The sequence below is a fragment of the Micromys minutus genome (assembly GCF_963924665.1).
Source record: "Micromys minutus genome assembly, chromosome: X".
Taxonomy (NCBI): domain Eukaryota; kingdom Metazoa; phylum Chordata; class Mammalia; order Rodentia; family Muridae; genus Micromys; species Micromys minutus.
The window spans coordinates 2,963,331-2,985,767 of NC_137970.1; the positions used below are offsets into that span (position 1 = coordinate 2,963,331).

The window sequence follows — 22,437 nt, forward strand, 5'->3', positions numbered from 1 at the left end:
CTGAATAGTACTCCATTGTGAAATGCACCATATTTTCTGTATCCATCCCTTTGTTGAAGTACATCTGGGTTCTTTCCAACTTCTGGCTGCTATGAACATGGTAGAGCATGAGCCCTTGTTATATGTTGGAGCATCTTTTGGGTATATGTCCAGAAGTGGAATAACTGGGTCCTCAGGTAGAACTATGTCCAATTTTCTGAAACCACCAGACTGATTTCCAGAGTGGTTGTACCAGTTTACAACCCCACCAACAGTGGAGTAGTGTTCCTCTTTCTCCGCATCTTCCCTAGCATCTGCTGTCACCTGAGATTTTTATCTTAGCCATTCTGACTAGTATGAGGTAGAATCTCATAGTTGTTTTGATTTGCATTTCCCTAATGACTAGGGATGTTGAACATTTCTTTATGTGCTTCTCAGCCATTTGATATTCCACAGTTGAGAACTCTTTGTTTAGTTCTGTACCCCATATTTAAATAGGGTTATTTGATTCTCTGTAGTCTAACTTCTTGAGTTCTATAGATATATTGGATATTAGTCCTCTATCAGATATAGAGTTGGCTAAGATCTTTTCCCAGTCTGTTGGTTGCTGTTTTGTCCTAAGGACAGTATCTTTTACCTTACAGAAACTTTGCAATTTTATGAGGTCCCATTTGTTTATTCTTGATTTTAGAACATCAGCCATTGGTGTTCTGTTCAGGAAATTTTGGCCAGTGCCCATGCGATCAAGGTTCCTCCCCATTTTCTCTTCTATTAGTTTGAATGTATCTGGTTTTATGTGGACATTCTTGATCCATGTGGACTTGAGCTTTGTACAAGGCAGTAAGAATGTATCAATTTCCACTCTCTACATGATGACTTCCAGTTGGACCAGCATCATTTATTGAAAATGCTATCTTTGGGTTGCAAGCTAATACAACCACTCTGGAAATCTGTCTGGCGATACCTCAGAAAATTGGATATAGTACTACCTGAAGACCCAGCTATTCCACTGCTGGGCATATACCCCAGAGACACTTTAATATACAACAAAGATATATGCATCACAATGTTCATAGCGGCTCTATTTATAATAGCCAGAAGCTGGAAGGAACCCAGATGTCCTTCAGAAGATGAATGGATACAAAAATTGTGGTACATATACACAATGGAATACTACTCAGCCACCAGAAACAATGACTTAACCAAATTCTTAAGAAAATGGCTGCATCTAGAGAATATCATCCTGAGTGAGATAACCCAGTCACAAAAGAACAGACATAATATGCAGTCACTGATAGTGGGATGCTAACCCCAGAGGCTTGCACTCCCCCAGAAACAACTCACAGACTGTATGAAGTCCAAGAAATAAACAAAACAAAACAAAACAAAAAAATATTTACACAACAAGAAAACTTTAACTATTTCCATGTTACATTTTGTTTTACATGTACTTTATGCTCATTGTAACTATTAAGTTTTCAATGCATACTATCAAACCTTGAAAAAAATCAAGTACTGACTAAAAAATATATTCATATAGTTTTATGTAAAAATTATGTTAAAATCTGAAAAATAAGTACTGACAAAAATGTATAATTTTAAGCAAAAAATGTTTAAAATCTGCACATTATCTTTGTTTTGTAAAATAAAGTTGTTTAAAAAAAATGAAAATGCTATCTTTTTTTCTACTGGATGGTTTTAGCTCCTTTGTCAATGATTAAGTAACCATAGGTGTGTGGGTTCATTTCTGACTCTTCAATTCTATTCCATTGATCTACCTTACTGTCTCTGTACCAATAAATTAGAGTTTTTTTTTTTTTTTTTGGTAATTGCTATTGCTCTATAATACAGCTTGAGGTCAGGGATGATGATTCCTCCAGAAGTTCTTTTATTCTTGAGATAGTTTTTGCTCTCCTGGATATTTTGTTATTCCAAATGAATTTGCAAATTGCCATTTCAAACTCTATGAAGAACTGAGTTGGAATTTTGATGGGGATTGCATTGAATCTGTAGATTGCTTTTTGGCAAGATGGCCATTTTTACTATATTTATTCTACCAATCCATGTCCATGGGAGATCTTTCCATCTTCTGAAATCTTCTTCAGAGACTTGAAGTTCTTGTCATACAGATTTCTCACTTTCTTGGTTAGAGTCATACCAAGGTATTTTATATTATTTGGGACTATTGTGGACAGTGCTGTTTCCCTAGTATCTTTCTAAGGCTGTTTATCCTTTGAGTAGAGGAAGGCTACTGATTTGTTTGAGTTAATTTTGTATCCAGCCACTTTGCTGATGTTGTTTATCAGGTTTAAGAGTCCTCTGTTGGAATTTTGTGGGTCACTTAAATATACTATCATGTCATCGGCAAATAGTGACATTTTGACTTCTTCCTTTTCAATTTTTATCCCTTTGACCTCTTTTTTGTTGTCTGATTGCTCTGTCTAGGACTTCCAGTACTATATTGCATAGGTAGGAATAGAGTGGGCAGCCTTGTCTAGTCCCTGATTTTGGTGGGATTGCTTCAAGTTTCTCACTATTTAGTTTGATGTTGGCTACTGGTTTGCTGTATATTGCTTTTACTGTGTTTGGTATGAGCCTTGAATTCCTGCTCTTTCCGAGATCTTTAACATGAAGGGGTGTTGAATTGTGTCTAATGCTTTCTTAGCATCTAATGAAATGATCATGCATTTTTTTTCTTTGAGTTTGTTTATATGGTGGATTACATTGATGCATTTATTGATGAGTAGATCATTTTGATGTGTTCTTGGATTCAATTTGTGAGAATTTTATTGAATATTTTTGTTTTAATATTCATAAAAGAAATTGGTCTAAAGTTTTTCTTTTTTGGCTCTTTGTGTGGTTTAGGTATAAGTGTAATTGTGGCTTCTTAGAAGGAATTGGGTAGTGTTCCTTCTGTTTCTATTTTGTGGAATAGTTTGGAGAGTATTGGTATTAGGTTTTCTATGAAGGTCTAATAGAATTCTGCACTAAACCCATCAGGTCCTGGGCCTTTTTTTTGGGGGGGGGAGACTTTTGATTGCTAACATTTCTTTAGGGGTTATGGACTACTTAGATGATTTATCTGATCCTGAATTTACTTTGGTACCTGGTATCTGTCTAGAAAATGGTCCACTTCAGCCAGATTTTCCAGTTTTGTTGAATATAGGCTTTTGTAGTCGGAACTGATGATTTTTTGAATTTCTTCAGTTTGTCTCCCCTTTCATTTCTGATTTTGTTAATTTGGATACTCTCTCTGTGCTCTCTAGTTAGTCTTGCTAAGGGTTTATTGATCTTGTTGATTTTTTCAAAGAACCAGCTCCTGGTTTTGTTGGTTCTTTGTATGGTTCTTTTTGTTTCTACTTGGTTAATTTCTGTTATGAGTTTGATTATTTCTTGTTGTCTACTCCTCTTGGGTGTATCTGCTTCCTTTTTTTCTAGGGCTTTCAGCTGTGCTGTCAAGCTGCTAGTGTATCCTCTTTCCAGTTTCTTTTTGGAGGCACTCAGAGCTATGAGTTTTCCTCTTAGTACTGCTTTCATTGCATCCCATAGGTTTGGGCATGTTGTGCTTTCATTTTCATTAAATTCTAGAAAATCCTTAATTTCTTTTCTTATTTCTTCTTTGACCATGCTGTCATTGAGTAGTGCATTGTTCAGCTTCCATGTGTATGTGAGCTTTATGTTGTTATTGTTATTAAAGACCAGTCTTAGTCCAAAGTGATCTGATAGGATGCATGGGATTATTTCAGTCCTCATATATCTGTTGATGCCTGTTTTGTGATCTATGGCCAATTTTGATAAGTTTCCATGAGGTGCTGAGAAGAAGGTATATTGTTTTGTTTTAGGATGAAATGTTCTTTAGATATCTGTTACATCCATTTGGTTCATAACTTCTGTTAGCTTCACTGTGTCTCTGTTCAGTTTCTACTTGCATGATCTGTTCATAGATGAGAGTGGGGCTTTCATAGTCTTTGTTGAGAAGTCTGGTATGATTATGATAGGTCTGTCTTTATAGGTTACTTGACATTTTTCCCTTACTGCTTTTAATATTCTTTCTTTGTATTATTCATTTGGTGTTTTGACTATTATGTGACAGGAGGAATTTCTATTTTGGTCCAATCTATTTGGAGTTCTGTAGGCTTCTTGTATGTTTATGGGCATCTCTGTTAGGTTTGGGAAGTTTTTTCTATATTCTTATTTTTGAAAATATTTACTGTGCCTTTAAATTGGGAGTCTTTGATCTCTTCTAATACCTATTATCCTTAGGTTTGGTAATCTTATTGTGTCCTGGATTTCCTAGATGTTTTGGCTTAGAAGCTTTTTGTATTTCGAATTTTCTTTTACTGTTTTGTCAATGTTTTCTAAGGTATGTTCTGCCCGTGAGGTCCTTTCTTCTATCTTTTGTATTCTGTTGGTGTTGTTTGAGTTCATGACTCCTGATCTCTTTCCTAGGTTTTCTATCTCCATGGTTGTCTCCCTTTCTGCTTTCTTTATTGTTTCTATTTCCATTTTTAGATCTTGGATGATTTTGTTCAATTCTTTCACCTTTTTTCGTGTTTTCCTGTAAGTTTCTAAGGAAATTTTGTGTTTCCTCTTTAAGGGCTTTTACCTGCTCACCTGTGTTGTCCTGTATTTCTGTAACAGAGTTATTGATGATCTGCTTAAAGTCCTCTAACATCATATGTTGTAATTTTCAAATCAGAATATTGCTTTTCTAGTGTGTTTGGGTATCCAGGCTTTGCTCTGGTCGGGGAACTGTTTTCTGATGATGCCAAGTGGCCTTGGTTTGTGTTGCTTAGGTTCTTGTATTTGCCTCTTGCCATCTGCTGATCTCTGATGTTAGTTGGCCTTGCTGATTCTGACAGTGGCTCGACAGTCCTGTAAGCCTGTGTGTCAGCACTACAGGGGGACCAGCTCTCTCCAGCAGAGTCTGGGTAGATATAGCTGTGGCACAGGGTAACCTCAGGGTGCAGGTAGAAACCTGAAAGATCCTGTTCCAGACTGCTTCTTGGTTCCAGTCTCCAGAGTTCTCTGGGCAGGTACCTCAGAGCAGAAGTGGTGGTCTCACCTGTGCTCTCGGGTGTTTCAGCACTTCTGGGGTACCAGCTCACTCCCAGTAGGGTATGGGTACAGAGTTCTATGGTACATGGTCAGCTCTGGGTGCAGGTGGAAACAGGAAGGATCTTGTCCCAGGCTGCTCCTAGGTTCCAGTGTCCCCAGTGCTCTGAGCGGGTTCCTCTTGTGCCAGGAATTTGAGCAGGAGTGGTGGTCTCTCCTGGCTCTCAGATGTGTCAGCTCTCTTGTGAGTCTGATTCTCTCCCAGTGGATCTGTTTCCAGAGTGCTCTGGCACTAGGTCAGCTCCAGGTGCAGGTGGAGTGCTCTTTGGTTCCTGTGTCCTGAGGGCTCAAGGCGGGTCCCTCAGAGCAGAAGTGGTGGTCTCATGTGTGCTCTCAGGTGTTTCAGCACTTCTAGGGGACCAGCTCCCTCCCAGTGATGTGGTGTCTGGGTATAGAAAGCACATGGTCAGCTCCAGGCTCAGGAAGAAACCGGAAGCTCAAAGATTTTTCTCTTTCAGAGAGTTTTCATTTTGGAGTTTTGGAGAGATGGTCAAGTCATACAACAGTCTGTGTGACTTAGGAGAAATATATATTCTCATTGTTTTGAAGTCTGGATGGCCAGCATGGCCAGTTGACTCTTAATGGCCCTCCTCTTTCACATGGTCTCTCCATTATGATTTAAATAATGTTTAACCTGGTACAGATGGTTAGGGTTTGGAGGGTAGGAAGAAGTTTCCAGGAATAGGCTCACAGTAAAGGTTGCTTTGTTTTGAAATGGAGTTGGTGGTTAGTTGAAGAACCTTTCCCCTCAAAGTTTGGCTGTCCAGCTTACACTGGCCTGGAACTTGTGATCCTTCTGCTTTAATCTCCTGAGTTCTAGGGAATGGATGCATATCACTATGTGCAACTTATGTGCTCTTACTCTCCCTCCTCGTCTCTCTGTGTGTTTCAATCATATGAACTTCTATCTTGAGTTTAGTCGATATTCACAATTTTAGCTATTGAAGATTCTATTGTTTTGTCTGCAAACCTGGCCAGCTACTTGTGGGATGGAGAGGTCTTAGAGAAAAACCTACTACCATTTTTCCTAAACCATTATAATTTTCTAACTGTACCCTAAATACATAGCTGTATACCATATAAATGTAGCTCTCACCCCTCATCAAAGAAGCTTCTTTTTGCAACATAAACAGACAATTATAGAAAGCCGTAACTGGTCAATATGTAAGAAACAACTGACTGTGGGATGCCCTAATGATATATCTAAAGCAAAACCCCTGTACCCAAGGCTCAAGGAGCATTGTAGAAGATGGAGAAGGAAATATTGTAAGAGCTGGAGAACCATGAAGTTGCTGTGATATGGTGCCATCTAGTTATGACAGGGAACCACAGCCATGAAATCTCAACAATACGGCTGCCGAAACAAAACCTAAATAATGCCAACAACAGTTAACATCCCAACCCAGATGGAGAAAATCTCAGAGGACTCCATGCCTTGATGAAGAACTATAAGCAATTAAAAACTGCCGAGAGAGGATGAGTTAGCTTTCCCTAGCAATGAGCCCCCTGACTGAGTATCTAATGGAGAAAAGAATTATTAATAGGTATACTTATTCCATAGTGCAGATATTGAGCCACATTTTTTCGTGTGGAGATGGAGTTGAAGACCTTGCACTTCCTGTCCATTTTAGCCATAGCTCCAGCATCTGGCCCTTGTAATATGAGTTCTGTATACTGTTCAAAAAAGTGGAATGGATTTACACTTATATTTTTACTTTGGAAATTATTGAGAAAGTGTTTTAGGCTTCTATTGCTGAGTTAAAGGCCATAGCCATAAGTAACTGGTGGGAGGAAAGAGTTTTATGTAGGCTTACAGTCCTTTATGAATGGAGTCAAGGCAGGAACTGAAAGAGAGACCATGTAGAAACTCTCTTACTGGCTTGCTTCCCAGGTTCATATTCTTATACCTTCTAGGGATAGCACTGCCTAGAGTAGGCTGGGCTCTCCTACATTAATCCTTAATCAAGAAAATGTCCTGGGGCTGGAGAGATGACTCAGTGGTTAAGAGCACTGACTGCTCTTCTAAAGGTCCTGAGTTCAATTCCCAGCAACCACATGGTGGCTCACAACCATCTGTAATGGGTTCTGATGCCCTCTTCTGGTGTGTCTGAAGACAGCAACAGTGTACTCATATAAATAATAAATAAATCTTAAAAAAAAAAAAAGAAAATGTCCTGAAGACTTGCCCACAGGCCAGTCTGATGGAGACATTTTCTCAGTTGAGGTTCCCTCTTCCCAGAATGAGACTAGTAGCTTGTGGTAAGTTGCCTAAAATCTAACTAGCACAGAAGGGTATGTGCATATGTGTAATTTCTCAGTACTTAAGCCTTAAAATGTTAAAGCTTTTAACACTAAGTATCTGCTCCTTTAGATTGTACACTTTCTGTGAGCTGAATGCATCTTATTATCACCTGTAGACCTTGGTTGGGTTTTGAATTTCAGCTGATGTTCCAGGTCACTCTCAATACCACAGCTTAAGCGAGGCAGCATGTTTTATTAATGTAATGGATAATTGGGCTTGTATTACATCTTACAACTGTGATATGAGATCTGGATAAAGTAAGTGTGGAGGCATCTTAGTCATTCGTTAGGTGTTTAGTAAACAAAGAGCAGAGGGTTTGAAAGTGGACAAGCAGATAATGGTCTATGGCTCTGTGAATCATGGCTTTCAGATCTTATGGTTCAATACCAAGATTGGTTCTTAAGCAATTCTGAAAATTTATTCTTAAATAATGTACCTGAAGGTCATTTGTGAGCTGAACATGTTACATAAGTTAATTAATAAAACCAGTGGCGTATGACTCATGTCAGGCTAAACCTTTAAAAATATATTATTGACTATTTAAATGAAATTTTTGTATTCAGTATTTTATTATTTTAATTTTCAATATATTTGTAATATTCTTTCTCCTTTCTCAACTCCTCCTAGATCTTCCCCACCTCCATACCCATCCAACTTTATGTTCCTAATAGCTCTTTAAAGGTATTGTTAATGGTTACATTATTGACTTACTACTACCCATCTTTTTTTTTAAACGACTTTATTTTACAAAACAAAGATAAATGTACAGATTTTAAACATTTTTTGCTTAAAATTATACATTTTTGTCACTACTGTTTTTTCAGATATTAAAATAATTTTTACATAAAACTATGTGAATATATTTTTTAGTCAGTACTTGATTTTTTCAAGGGCTTGACAGTATGCATTGAAAACCTAATAGTTACCATGAGCATAAAGTACATGAAAAACAAAATGCAACATGGAAATAGTCAAAGTCTTCTTGTTTTGTAATTTTTTTTTTGTTTTGTTTTCTTTATTTCTTGGACTTCATACAGTCTGTGAGTTGTTTCTGGGGGAGTGCAAGCCTCTGGGGTTAGCATCCCAATATCAGTGACTGCATATTATGTCTGTTCTTTTGTGACTGGGTTATCTCACTCAGGATGATATTCTCTAGATGCAGCCATTTTCTTAAGAATTTGGTTAAGTCATTGTTTCTGGTGGCTGAGTAGTATTCCATTGTGTATATGTACCACAATTTTTGTATCCATTCATCTTCTGAAGGACATCTGGGTTCTTTCCAGCTTCTGGCTATTATAAATAGAGCTGCTATGAACATTGTGGTGCATATATCTTTGTTGTGTATTAAAGTGTCTCTGGGGTATATGCCCAGCAGTGGAATAGCTGGGTCTTCAGGTAGTACTATATCCAATTTTCTGAGGTATCGCCAGACTGATTTCCAGAGTGGTTGTATTAGTTTGCAACCCCACCAACAGTGGAGAAGTGTTCCTCTTTCTCCACAGCCTCGCCAGCATCTGCTGTCATCTGATTTTTGGATCTTGGCAAATCTGACTGGTGTGAGGTGGAATCTCAGGGTTGTTTTGATTTGCATTTCCCTGATGGCTAAGGATGTCGAGCACTTCCTCAGATGTTTCTCGGCCATTCGGTGTTCCTCAACTGAGAACGTTTTGTTTAGCTCTGTACCCCATTTTTTAATAGGGTTATTTGATTCTCTGGTGTCTAGCTTTTTGAGTTCCTTGTATACCTTGGATATTAGGCCTCTATCTGATGTGGTGTTGGTAAAGATCTTTTCCCATTCTGTTGGTTGCCGTTTTGTTTTCTTGACGATGTCCTTAGCCTTACAGAAACTTTGCAATCTCATAAAGTCCCATTTGTTAATCTTTGACCTTAGAGCTTGAGCCATTGGTGTTTTGTTCAGGAAATTTTCTCCTGTGCCTATGTGTTCTAAGGTTTTCCCTAAATTCTCATCTAATAGTTTCAGTGTATCTGGTTTAATGTGGAGATCTTTGATCCACTTACACTTGAGCTTTGTACAAGGAGATAAGAAAGGTTCTATTTTCATTCTTTTGCATGCTGAGTGCCAGTTAGACCAGCACCATTTGTTGAATAGGCTGTCCTTTTTCCATTGAATGTTTACTGCTCTTTTGTCAAAAATCAGGTGACCATATATCTGAGGGCTCATTTCTGGATCTTCTATTCTATTCCATTGATCCACATGCCTATTTCTGTACCAGTACCATGCAGTTTTCAGCACAATTGCCTTGTAATATAGCTTGAAGTCAGGAATAGTGATTCCCGCAGAAATTTTTTTCTTGTTGAGGATGGATTTAGCTATTCTAGGTGTTTTGTTATTCCATATGAAATTGCACATTGATCTTTCCAGTTCCATGAAGAACTGGGTTGGAATTTTGATGGGGATTGCATTGAATCTGTAGATTGCTTTTGGTAGGATGGCCATTTTTAAGATGTTGATCTTTCCAATCCATGAGCATGGGAGATCTTTCCATTTTCTGAGATCCTCCTCAATTTCTTTCTTTAGAGGTTTGAAGTTCTTGTCGTACAGGTCCTTCACTTGCTTAGTTAGAGTCACACCAAGGTATTTCATAGTTTTTGTGACGATTGTGAAGGGTACCTTTTCCCTAATTTCTTTCTCCACATGTTTGTCCTTTGAGTATAGGAAGGCTACTGATTTGTTTGAGTTAATTTTGTATCCAGCCACTTTGCTGAACTTGTTTATCAGCTGTAGAAGTTCTCTGGTGGAATTTTTGGGGTCACTCAAGTACACTATCATGTCATCGGCAAAGAGTGATGTTTTTATCTCTTCCTTTCCGATTTGTATCCCCTTGATCTCCTTTTGCTGTCTAATTGCTCCAGCCAGGACTTCCAGTACTATGTTGAATAGGTAGGGGGAGAGTGGGCAGCCTTGTCGAGTCCCTGATTTTAGTGGGATTGCTTCAAGTTTCTCGCCATTAAGTTTGATGCTGGCTGTTGGTTTGCTGTATATTGCTTTTATTGCGTTTAGGTATGGACCTTGGATTCCTGTTCTTTCCAGGACTTTTAACATGAAGGGGTGTTGGATTTTGTCAAATGCTTTCTCAGCATCTAGTGAGATGACCATGTGATTTTGATCTTTGAGTTTGTTTATATGGTGGATTACGTTGATGGATTTACTTATATTAAACCATCCCTGCATCCCAGGGATGAAGCCTACTTGGTCATGATGAATGATCGTTTTAATGTGTTCTTGGATTCGGTTTGCAAGGATTTTGTTGAGTATTTTTGCATCAATGTTCATAAGTGAGATTGGTCTGAAGTTCTCTTTCCTTGTAGGGTCTTTGTGTGGTTTAGGTACGAGGGTTATTGTAGCCTCAATAATGAGTTAGGTAGTATTCCATCTGATTCTATCTTTTGGAATAGTTTTGAGAGTATTGGTGTTATATCCCCAATAAATGTCTGATAAAATTCTGCACTGAACCTGTCTGGACCTGGGCTTTTTTTGGTTGGGAGACTTTTGATGACTTCTTCTATTTCTTTAGGTGTTATAGGGTTATTTAGATGGTTTACTTGGTCCTGGTTTAACTTTGGGATCTTGTGTCTGTCTAGGAATTCGTCCATTTCCTACAGATTTTCCAATTTTGTGGAGTATAAGTTTTTGTAGTAGGATCTGATGATTTCTTGAATTTCCTCAGTTTCAGTTGTTATGTCCCCACTTTCCTTTCTTATGTTGTTAATTTGTATACTCTCTCTTTGCCCTCTAGTTAATCTTGCTAGGGGTTTATCAATCTTGTTGTTTTTCTCAAAGAACCAACTCTTGGTTTTGTTGATTTTTTCAATGGTTCTTTGTGATTCTATTTGGTCTATTTATGCCCTAATTTTGATTATTTCTTGCCGTCTACTCTCTTTGGGTATATCTGCTTCCTTCTGTTCTAGGGCTTTTAGCTGTGCTGTCAGGTTGCTGATGTAAGCTCTCTCCAGTTTCTTTTTGGAAGCACTTAGGGCTATGAGTTTTCCTCTCAGTACTGCTTTCATTGCATCCCATAGGTTTGGGTATGTTGTGTTTTCGTTTTAGTTGAATTCTAGAAAATCCTTAATTCCTTTTTTTATTTCTTCTTTGACACTGCTATCGTTTAACAGAGCGTTGTTTAGTTTCCATGTATATGTGGGCTTTTTGTTGTCTTTGTTGTTGTTAAATACCAGCCGTAGACCATGGTGATCTGAGAGGATGCATGGGAGTATTTCAATCTTCTTATATCAATTGAGGCTCGCTCTGTGTCCAATTATGTGGTCAATTTTCGAGAAGGTGCCATGGGGTGATGAGAAGAAGGTATATTCTTTTACTTTAGGATAATATGTTCTGTATATATCTATTAATTCTAGTTGGTTCAAAGTCTCTGCTAGTTTTGCAGTGTCCTTGTTCAGTTTCTGTTTCCATGATCTGTCCATTGGTGAGAGTGGGGTATTAAAGTCTCCTACTATTATTATGTAAGGTGAAATATATTTTTTGAGCTTTAGTAGGATTTCTTTTATGAATGTGGGTGCTTTTTTATTTGGAGCATATATGTTAAGGATTGAGAATTTCTCCTGACCAGTTTCTTCGGTAATGAGTAAAAAGTGTCCTTCCTTATCTTTTTTTATAACTTTTGGTTGGAAATTTACTTTATTCGATATTAGAATAGACACTCCAGCTTGCTTCTTGGAGCTGTTTGCTTGGAAGTTTTTTTCCCACCCTTTAACTCTGAGATAGTGTCTGTCTTTGTCTCTGAGATGAGTTTCCTGTATGCAGCAAAAGGCTGGATTTTGTTTATGTATCCAGTCTGATAGCCTATGTCTCTTTATTGGGGAGTTGAGTCCATTTATGTTAATAGATATCAAGGAATAGTTGTTTCTGTTTCCTGCCATTATTGTTTTTGTGGGTTGAGTTGTGTCTGTGTTTTTTTCTTCTTTTAGTTTTCTTGTTTAGGAGTTTTCTTGTTTTTACTAGGCTGTATTTTCCCTCATTGTATTTATTGGGTTTTCCACCTATAATTCGTTGTAGTGCTGGGTTTGTGGTCAGATATTGTGTAAATTTTGATTTGTCTTGAAATATCTTCATCTCTCCATCGATGGTGATTGATAGTTTTGCTGGGTATAGCAGCTTGGGCTGGCACTTGTGTTCTCTTAGGGTGTGCATGATGTCTGTCCAGGCTCTTCTAGCTTTCATAGTCTCTGTTGAGAAATCGGGTGTGAGTCTGATTGGCCTGCCTTTATATGTTACCTGACCTTTTTCCCTTACTGCTTTTAGTATTCTTTCTTTGCTTTGGGCACTTGATGTTTTGACTATTATGTGTCGGGAGGTATTTCTTTTCTGGTCCAACCTATTTGGAGTTCTGAAGGCTTCTTTTATGCTCATGGTCATCTCATTCTTGAGGGTAGGGAAGTTTTCTTCTACGATTTTGTTGAAGATATTTACTGTGCCTCTTAGTTGATACTCTTCTCCCTCTTCTATTCCTATTATCCTTAGGTTCGGTATTCTCATTATGTCCTGGATTTCCTGGACATTTTGGGTTAGGAGCTTTTTGTTTTTTGCATCTTCTCTGGCTGTTTTGTCTATGTTTACAATGTTGTCTTCTGCCCCCGAGATTCTCTCTTCCATCTCTTGTAATCTATTGGAAATGCTTACTTCTGTGATTCCTGATTTCTTTTTTAGGTGTTCTACCTCTAGGGTTATCTCTTTTAGCGTTTTCTTCATTGTGTCAATTTCTGTTTTAATTTCCCTCTTCCATTCCTTTATTTCTTTGGTTCTGTTTTCCTCTAGTTCTTTGAGTTCTTTGAGTGTTTTTCTTGTTTCCTCTTTAAAAGCTTCTGAATCTTTTTGTTTTTCCTCCCGTTCTTGTTTAAGTATCTCTATCAGCATCTTGAGGTATGATTTCAGGTCTGTGTCTTCATTTTCTGGAGTGTTTGGAATTCCGATGCTTTCTGTTATGGGAGAGCTGGGTTCTGGTGTTGCCAGGTTGTCTTGGTTTCCTTGGGATATACTCTTTAGCTTTCATCTTGCCATTTTGTTGTCAGTGATATGTTCTTGCCTTTCCCTTGTATCTGGTCTGTGTCCCTGGTTCTCCACTGGTCCAGGTGTCATATGGGCCGAGCCCTGTTTTATGCCTCAGAGTCGCCGGGTGGGAACAGAAGTTCCAAAGTTCTATTCCTGGTCGCTGGATCAGACAGGGCGGGGCAGGGCAAGGCAGGGGGTGCTCTTTCTGTGTGCACTCCGCAGAGATCTCTCTGCTCCCTGGCAGCCCAGGTCTCCCACTCACCAGTTGTTCAGCCTTTATGAGCTGCCGTTCCGGGTGCCTGATGGGCCAGGCTCTGCTCTGTGTCCTGAAATCGCCTCCGGGTGGAAACAGAAGTTCCTAAGTTCTGTTCCAGGTCACTGGGTCGGGCAGGACAGGGAAGGTCAAGGCAGGGGGTGTACTTTCTGTGTGCACTCCGCAGAGATCCCTCCGCTCCCCAGCAGCCTAGGTCTCCCACTCACCAGTTGTTCAGCCTTTACGAGCTGCCGTTCCGGGTGCCAGATGGGCCAGGCTCTGCTCTGTGTCCTGAAGTCGCATCCGGGTGGAAACAGAAGTTCCTAAGTTCTGTTCCAGGTCACAGTTGCTCAGCCTCTACGAGCCGCCTTTCCGAGTGGCAGATCACTACCCATCTTTCTATAGTCTTTAGTTCCGTGAGTATATGTATATTGTGTATAGATGTTCGTATGGGTATGTGCACATACATGTAGATGTGGGTACATGTGGATGTAGCAGAGGTGGTTTGTCAGGTGTTTTTCTCAATCATTCCCCACATTTGAGACAGGATAAGCTCACAGAACCTGGAGCTTATCAATTAATTGCTAGGCAGGCATGGCCAGTAAGCTCCAAACATACACCTGTCTCTGCTTCCTTCCCATGCCTCAGTGCTGGTATTACAGACATGTGCTGCTGCATCTAGTTTTATATGGGAATCTAAGTCAGGTCTTCAGGCTTGCACAGCAAGCTCTTTACTGACGGACCCATCTCTCCATCCCAACTGGTAAAATGGTTTATTTTCCATTTGTTTATTAAGGTAGAGTACTGCATGCTGATGTGTTGGCTATATCATTTTATTATTGACTTTTATGTGTTTTGATAAATTCCTAGAAAAGTCTTTCAAAATAAAGATCAGTGTTTATAGAGAGTTATACCTATTCTCAAAAATCTCCTCTAGCCAAATCTCTTTAGAATGGTAAATCCTTGTACAAATAATTATTTTATTGACACCCACAAAGCTTCTGGGGGCAGGCAAATAAATCATGGCACCTGTGCCCTCCATTGAGCAGGCTGACTTCAACAAGAGAGAACCCCATAGCTGCTTTTCTATGAGTGGCTTTCCTACGTTGTTCCAGCCCACACACCAACCCTCCCTTCCAAATTTCATGATTCTCTAATATGTGCTATCTTTATAGCAATTGAGATAATGTTAGGAAAGTTATTCTTCCAAAAGACTTGTAGAAAAGCAGCACCTGAGCAGCAGTTGGTGCTTTGTAGAGGCTTTTGGCTCTTGCACTCATTCTTCCAACAGCCAGATCTTATGAAAGAAGAGTAGAGGCACCTTGTTTTGCATGGCAGCTGAGGGGAAAGTGACAGAACATAGCCAAGCTTCCTGTGGAGCCCACCATATTCTCCTTTCAGTTGCCTGGTAGAGCATATTGTTAGGATGGGTGGTCCACAACAACAACATGGGACAAAACTGTTAAAAGTAATAATTTAAAATCTATAAAAATAATCAACTAACAAATTGGAGGACATGTATTGAAGAAATCTGCTGAACCTTACCAAGTAGAATGGTGGCCTGTGGCTTTCAGGTTGGGGAATGACATCCATCCCCCTAGGTATGTGTAACAGAAGACTTATACTGGACAGGTGGAGAACACTATAGTGACTCTCAGTTACTCTTCTATCAGTGACAAGCACAGCTGTATCAGTGGCACAACTGTAATTGTGGTCTTTCCCACCCATTCATGAGTTCGTGGAAATAATGACTCTGGGACTTAATTATACTTATGAATAAATCATTAGGCCATTAGCTTGGGCCTGTTCCCCAACTAGCTCATAACTTAATCATCCTGTTTATTCTATTTTAAGTCCCGCCATGTGGTTGGTCATCTGGTTCTCAGTTTTATGTGACTGACCATCCTTTGTGTCCAGGTGAATCTCTCCAAGCCTCACTCAATCTCAGAATTCCTTTCTCTCTGCCAGAGCTCTCACCTCATATTTCTTGCCTCAGCTCATTGGCCATAGGCTCATTTTGTTAGCAGGTGATTGCTTTTACACAGTGCACAAGAGGTTATTTTTACACAGAACAAGTAGAAGAAAACATTGGAAAGAGTCCTAACAATCACTTATCAAAATCTGTCAAAACCCTCCCTAGCCCTAAAAAGTGATGGTTACTGTTGGAATGCATTGGGTTCTATTTTGTTGAATTTGACATGTAGGTTAATACTCCTAATCTGAAAATTTGAAATCCATGATTTTTTTTGAGTGCTAATATGACAAGCCAAAAAAAAATTGGATTTTGGAGCATAGTACATTTTGGATTCCAGATTAGGGATGCTTAATTGGTAAAGTCTATGCAAAGATTCCCAATCAAATAACGCTAAAGTCAGAAACAACTCTACTTTCAAGCATTTCAGGTAAGACATTCTCAACTTAGAGTTATTTCTACACCCCCAACTTGTGTGGGGGGAGGGGGTGCATGCGTACTCTCGCACATTTGAGAAAGAGAGAGACAGAGACACAGAGAGAGACAGAGACAGAGATAGAGAGAGACATGGAGAGAATGCATGTGTGCAAGTGTAGATTGGTGTGCATGCTGCCAGAGGTGATGCCAGAGGACAACCTTAGGTGTGGACCTTCGATTTCCACCTTGTGGCAGGGACTCATTTTTGCTGCTGAACATGCCAGATTAGCTGGCCCAATAGCTTCTTACTATTTCCTTTGTCTCTTCCCATCTCCCTGTATGAACACTGGATATCATATTTCCAAATGCTTTGTGACTTGATGCTTTCTTTTCTTATTATGTCAAATAAAGCTTTATAACTCCAAACAATCCTTATACTCTATATAACTACATGGTAGTGTCCAAACCAAATTGATGACCCTTCACCCTTGGTAGCATGCATAAGGGAAGGGAAGGTCAGAGAACAGTACATCGAGCACTTGTTCCTCTCCTGCTTTTAAATGAAGTCTTATTAATTTCAGCATTTTCATAATGTAGCTGGTGGATGGCAGTGTAGAATTAAACCTCTCTGTGTGTCCATTGTTCAACTATTCTCTCAACAGCCTCAGTCACAGAGAGAAAGTGCTCTCATTCTCATGGGGTTTGGTATCTTCATGACTCTCTGGAATTTCACTCACACTTGGCTTATATTTCTTTCTTATTCTACCAATGAACACAGATATAAGCTATCCATATACACATATCTCTTTATCATGCCCATAGTCCTTTAGTTCTATTTTAAAGTTGGAAGAGCTGGCAGTCATATACCTTTACTACAATATCTGTTGAGACAGTTGGGAAGTAGGTTTTCTTCAGACCTGCAATATAGAGGCTTGGATTTTTGTACTTTTGAGTCTACCATTTGCAATTCAGCTGCACAAAATGTCAAAGTAATTCCATCCATATTTGCTTTCTGTAAAAGTTGCAATTAAATTATTTCTGATGTTAGTCATATGCCTGTGAAATCAGTGACCCTCTGTTCCTCAGCTGCTGTCTGCTAAGCTGGTTTTCCACAGACATGGGCTTATTCCTCTCTGTCATCTAGAACACTGTGCTGTAGAGCCAGTCAGATCAATGCCTATGTGGCTCCCTGCATTTTCTTGTGAGGACAGAGCTTCTTGAGCTTAAAATAAAATGCCCTACATGTTTTTAAGTCTTTTCAGTTATGTTCTTTTTACAGTTTTCTATCAGAGAATGTATTCAGATCCAACAAATAAACTATGTATGTTAATATCTCCCGTTTTTAAAAAAATCACTTTCTCAAACACAAAACAGCAGCAGCAACAACACTATCCCTCCGAAGTCCTGATATCCTGCTCTTCCTTCAACCAGAAATTGCTCATTATAAACTTAGTATCACAGCATGGGGAATGATGATGGTAAATAGAAATCTACTGGGTTTGGAGAGTTACTTGGAGAAAAGCATGAGTTAGCAGTATATACTATGGGACTTGGTTAGAATGGTGTTAACCAGTTACCTATGCTGTGATAGCTTGTGTTGTCATGTTTAACCACAGCATCATTCTTCTCACTGTTTACCTTAGTTAATATGGGTGCATTTGGTCCAGAGAAAAGAAGGAAAGGTTTGCTAAATTTAAACACCACTCAATATTCAGCACCTGCTAATGAATCCAGGCATTTCCTGGGACTAAAGAATTTGTATAAAACTATATGCCTCTCTTTTTTAAAGGTTTAATTTTGTACCTGTACACACACACACACACACACACACACACACACACACACACACACACACACACGGCATGTGTATAAGTATTTGTGGAGGCCAGACGAGACCATTGGATATTTTGGAGCTGAAGTTGCAGGCAATTGTGAGCTCTGACAATGAGGGTTCTGGGAATAGGTCTTGGTTCTTAACTACTTAGCCATCCCTCCAGTCCCCAAACCTTGTTGTTTGTAAGTATTCATTTCGAGGACCTATGAGTATAGTTTACTTTCTTATCTGATGAGGAAATAAATAAAGTTAAGAAACAGTGAGGAATGTAAAGCAAATTTAATGTAAACAGTTTCTGTAAATACTGTTTAATATAAATTCTGTGATAGGTCATCGTCTTCAGTAGTACAAACTATTGTGTATCATGACAAATGCTGAAGACCTGTGGAACCGCTTCAAGTAACTCTTCATCAGTACATAATTTCCTAGCTAAATGCTGAAATAAAACTAAAAGACATCGTAAAGATCTGGGGAGAAAAGCCCTGAGAGGATCAACCAGTCCCTACCCTCCTGCCTCCAGTGCCCGTGGTGCTATGCTGAATGTCTCAGCTTTGTTGCTCATATTTGAGATCATGGTGACAATAAGTAGGATCAGCTGTGGCACCACGGGCACAAAAATGTCACCGTAATGAAAGATTAGAAGCAATAAGATGGTTTGATATAAGAAGCATATTGGTCATAGACTCAGTGGGCAAAGCAAATGTGAGGATCTGAGTTTAGATCCCCACTGGTATATCAATAACCCCACTGCTTCTGGAGATGAGAGGTAGAGAGGAAATAGAAAATATTACCCAGAAGCACACAGTCAGTCCAGCTAGCCTGTCAAATGCAGCGATAAAAAGACAGGTCCCATCTCAAAGTAGAAGGCAAAGACTGATACCCAAACTTCTCTGATTTGCATGTATGTCCTTGCGTTCTCTCTCTCCCTCTCTCCCTCTCTCCCTCCATTCCCCATCCCTTCTCCTCTCCCCACCCTCTCTCTTTCTTTCCCTTTTCCTTTTCCTCTCTCCCCACTCTCTTACACACACACACACACACACACACACACACACACACACACACACACACATTCAGTCTATCTCTGTCTCTCTTTTACACACATACTAGAGAGAGGTACACGAGAGAGATACATACATACACATATATACATATATATGTATATGGTTTCACCCACAGGATATCAATAGATGTAACTTGTTCACTAGATTGTCACAGAGAATAATAACCTCCAGGGAACATCCTTGCAACCAAAAGGATAGACCATTTATAAAGTTCTGTTTTATTAAAGGAGAGAAGGGTGCACGGGCAGCAAAGATGCAGGCCCTGGTGTAGTTCTACTTCTGGATGTAAATGCTCAGCACACTGTAATCATGAGAGGTCATGGGACCTTCCACACACTCACCAAGGGAATGAGCAGAATAATGTATGGGGAGAATGAAGGGGATATATGGCTTTTCTTCACTTTAGATAAGGATTTGATAGCAATGCAAAGAAACAATTCTACTAGCTTAGGCTAGTGAACCATGAGTTTAATTGGGGTTATTTGTAGGAGCACACAGAGATATACTTCCTTCCTGCTTCATTCAGAGGACTCCAGACGTTTATCAGAGTTCTCATGGCCTCCTATGAATGAGAACTGATAGAGACCGATAATATATCAGGCCTTGCTAGAGCAGCAATGAAGCAGATCAGGAAAATAAAAAGAAATGTGACCAGCACAGATGCCCAGAAGGCAAGCCCAAACTAGCCATGACAGTACCAGTGGAGAAAAATGTTCTCAAGCTGAGCTGAACATGGCCGAGCAAATTCTGGCTGGCCATCTCCGCCATCATCTGTTTTGTCACCATATGGGAATAACAATAAAAATTTAGCTGTAAGACCTGGTAGACACTAAAGAAGTGTTTGTCTTTTGCCTGTTCACTACATAATTTGAAACATCTGCATTATGGGCTCGTTTGTTTTCTTTAGGTATCTCATTTTGGTAATGGTAAAGATGTCTTTTAAAATTAAGTCTGACTTTTCTTATACTTTTAAGGTTGTTTCATAATAGTTTAGGATGAGATTATTAAGAACATTTTAAATTTGTAGCCTTAAGAAGCCCCTGAATCATGATCGCCTAAGTTTTCACTGCAACCTTTAGCCTCCCAGCGGGTATAATCACTTTCTCCATGATCCTCAGTGCTTGGAATGACTTAAGCAAAAACATTTTTCCTCCTTCCACTCTGATGTGTGTGTGGCAAAGCATGTTACGTTTATAGCAATTAAACATTCCAGTGGCCTGGTCCTCCCTAGCAGATGGCCGTAGGAATGGTTTGAAAGATACCGTGGGGAAAAACAAAGACTCAGTAGTTCTTCCTCATTCTGTTCTGTGCAGAAAACATTACACTTTTCCCTTCCCTCATCTGTGTCTACCAAAAGCCTCAGAACTGAGATAAAAGAGAACTGGTGTTGAGTCTGTTTACGATGCCATATTAAGCACTGTCCTGTTTAATTCCCTTAGCAGCCCAGGGTCTCAGATCAGCGGTATGTTGCTTCCATACTTTCTGTTCTACCACATGACTGACTTTTAAATGTTCAGTGATTATTTTGTTAGTGTTTAAAACTCTAGGATAGGCAATCTAGAAATCTGCTCAGAGGAGGTAGATGAAGAAGAGGAAGAGAAAGCCATGCCCTTTTGAGTTAGGCATAGAAGTTGGGCATACAGCCATATGGCAAAAGGGAGGTAGTTTTAGACAAAGAATGAAAAAGCACACCAGAGAAAGTATACTTAGGCTCTGGCCAGTTTCTGAAAGAAAAAGACAAAAAAGAAATGGGGAAATGGATTTTCTGAGCAATTCAGAAAAGTGGGCAGGCTTAACCCAGCTGCATGGCTGCACATCCATTAACGACTACACAGTAAGCCACAACTAACTTATTTTTATGCGTGTTATCCTATTTCAGGGCTCATTGTTGGAGTTATCCTGAGGTATGGCACCCCTGCTACCAGTGGTCATGACAAGTCACTCAGCTGTACTCAGGAAGACAGAGCCTTTAGCACTTTATTAGTGAATGTCAGTGGGAAGTTCTTTGAATACACTCTGAAAGGAGAAATCAGCCCTGGCAAGATCAACAACGTGGAGCAGAATGACATGCTTCGGAAGGTGAGCTGGTACCATGGCTTTCTGGGACAAGGTTGTTGATCGTCTGGCTTCATCTTGACCTCGAGGAGAGGAATTCTCCCAAACAAGTGGAATATCTGTCACATTTCTGGTTTACAATTTCGTAAGGTGCTTCAGGGTCAGGATGAGAAGGAAGAGCCAGATTTTAAATTTGTTACTTCAGCTACCAGCTTAACTGGCTAGGACCCATAGCCTGCATGGCTGTTGATGGTTTCACATGTTGCTGTGATCCCCACTTGCCTCTTTCACTTCTTTACTCCCGTTTCCTCCCTTCCCTTTTGCTTTCTTCTTCCCTCCCTCCCTCCCTCCCTCCTTTTCCTTCCTTCCCTTTGATTTTTCCTGTAACTAGATCTGTAGATCAGGCTGGTATCAAATCAAACAGAGACCCATTCACCTGCCTCTGCCTCCCAACTGCTGGAATGAAAGGTATGCACCATCACCACACAGCACTTAACTATTAAAAAGTAATGTTAGTTTCCCTTTTAGCTTAGTCAATATTATAAAATGCAGTTCCTAGTTCTTCATGGCTTTCTTGACATAGTCTGCAAATATATGAGTGCTTACATATATTAATGATTGATTGATGGCAAAGACTCACCTAATATTCAAAGTGAAGGAGGGCTTGTTTTAGAATTTAAGTACAAGTATTGTTTCTCATTTATTAAAATTCCATTTCATCTTCTTTTAAGATAGTGTCTTAAAATGTAGCTCAGGCTCATTTCAAATATATAATCCTCCTGCCTCAGCCTCAGAGTGTTACAGGAATTCTCCACTATGCATGCATCTTAGTTAGAGTTTTACTGTTGTGAACAGACACCATGCATGACCAAGACAACTCTTATAAAGGACAACATTTAACTGGGGCTGGCTTACAGGTTCAGAGGTTCAGTCCATTATCATCAAGGAAGAAACATAACAGTATCCAGGCAGGCATGGTGCAGGCAGAGCTGAGAGTTCTGCATCTTCATCTGAAGGCTGCTAGTGGAAGACTGACTTCCAGGCACCTAGGATGAGGGTCTTAAAGCTCATACCTACAGTGACACACCTACTTCAGGGCCACACATACTCCAACAGGGCCACACCTTCTAATAATGCCACTTCCTGGGCTGAACATATACAAACCATCGCAGTATGGTTCAAGCATTGTTTTTCATTTGATTATGGAATAGCAAAAATATTTCAGAAAAAATTACATGCTTAACATGTGGGTGATTTCTAGGATAGGCAAGAAATCAATATTAAAGATTTATTCATGTGAGCAGATTAATTGATTTTGTGTCACTTAATCATTTAAAACATTTAGCCTACTCCTACCCTCCAAAGCGTTGCCTGTATATAAATGCTTAGTTCCTTTGGGCTGTACCATGATTGGTTGTGTA

At 39.5% G+C, this 22,437-nt stretch overlaps 1 protein-coding gene across 2 annotated transcripts in view; it reads left to right on the forward strand.

Moving 5' to 3' along the window:
* SLC9A7 (solute carrier family 9 member A7) overlaps positions 1–22,437 on the forward strand; it is a gene marked incomplete at both ends in the record, with an annotated part of 163,209 nt that overhangs the window by 67,391 nt on the left and 73,381 nt on the right. For both annotated transcript variants that reach the window (XM_080909638.1, XM_080909639.1), the window contains one exon: positions 20,841–21,040. In XM_080909638.1, the coding sequence (XP_080765764.1) occupies positions 20,841–21,040 (200 nt within the window). The remainder of the gene's footprint in view (positions 1–20,840; positions 21,041–22,437) is intronic.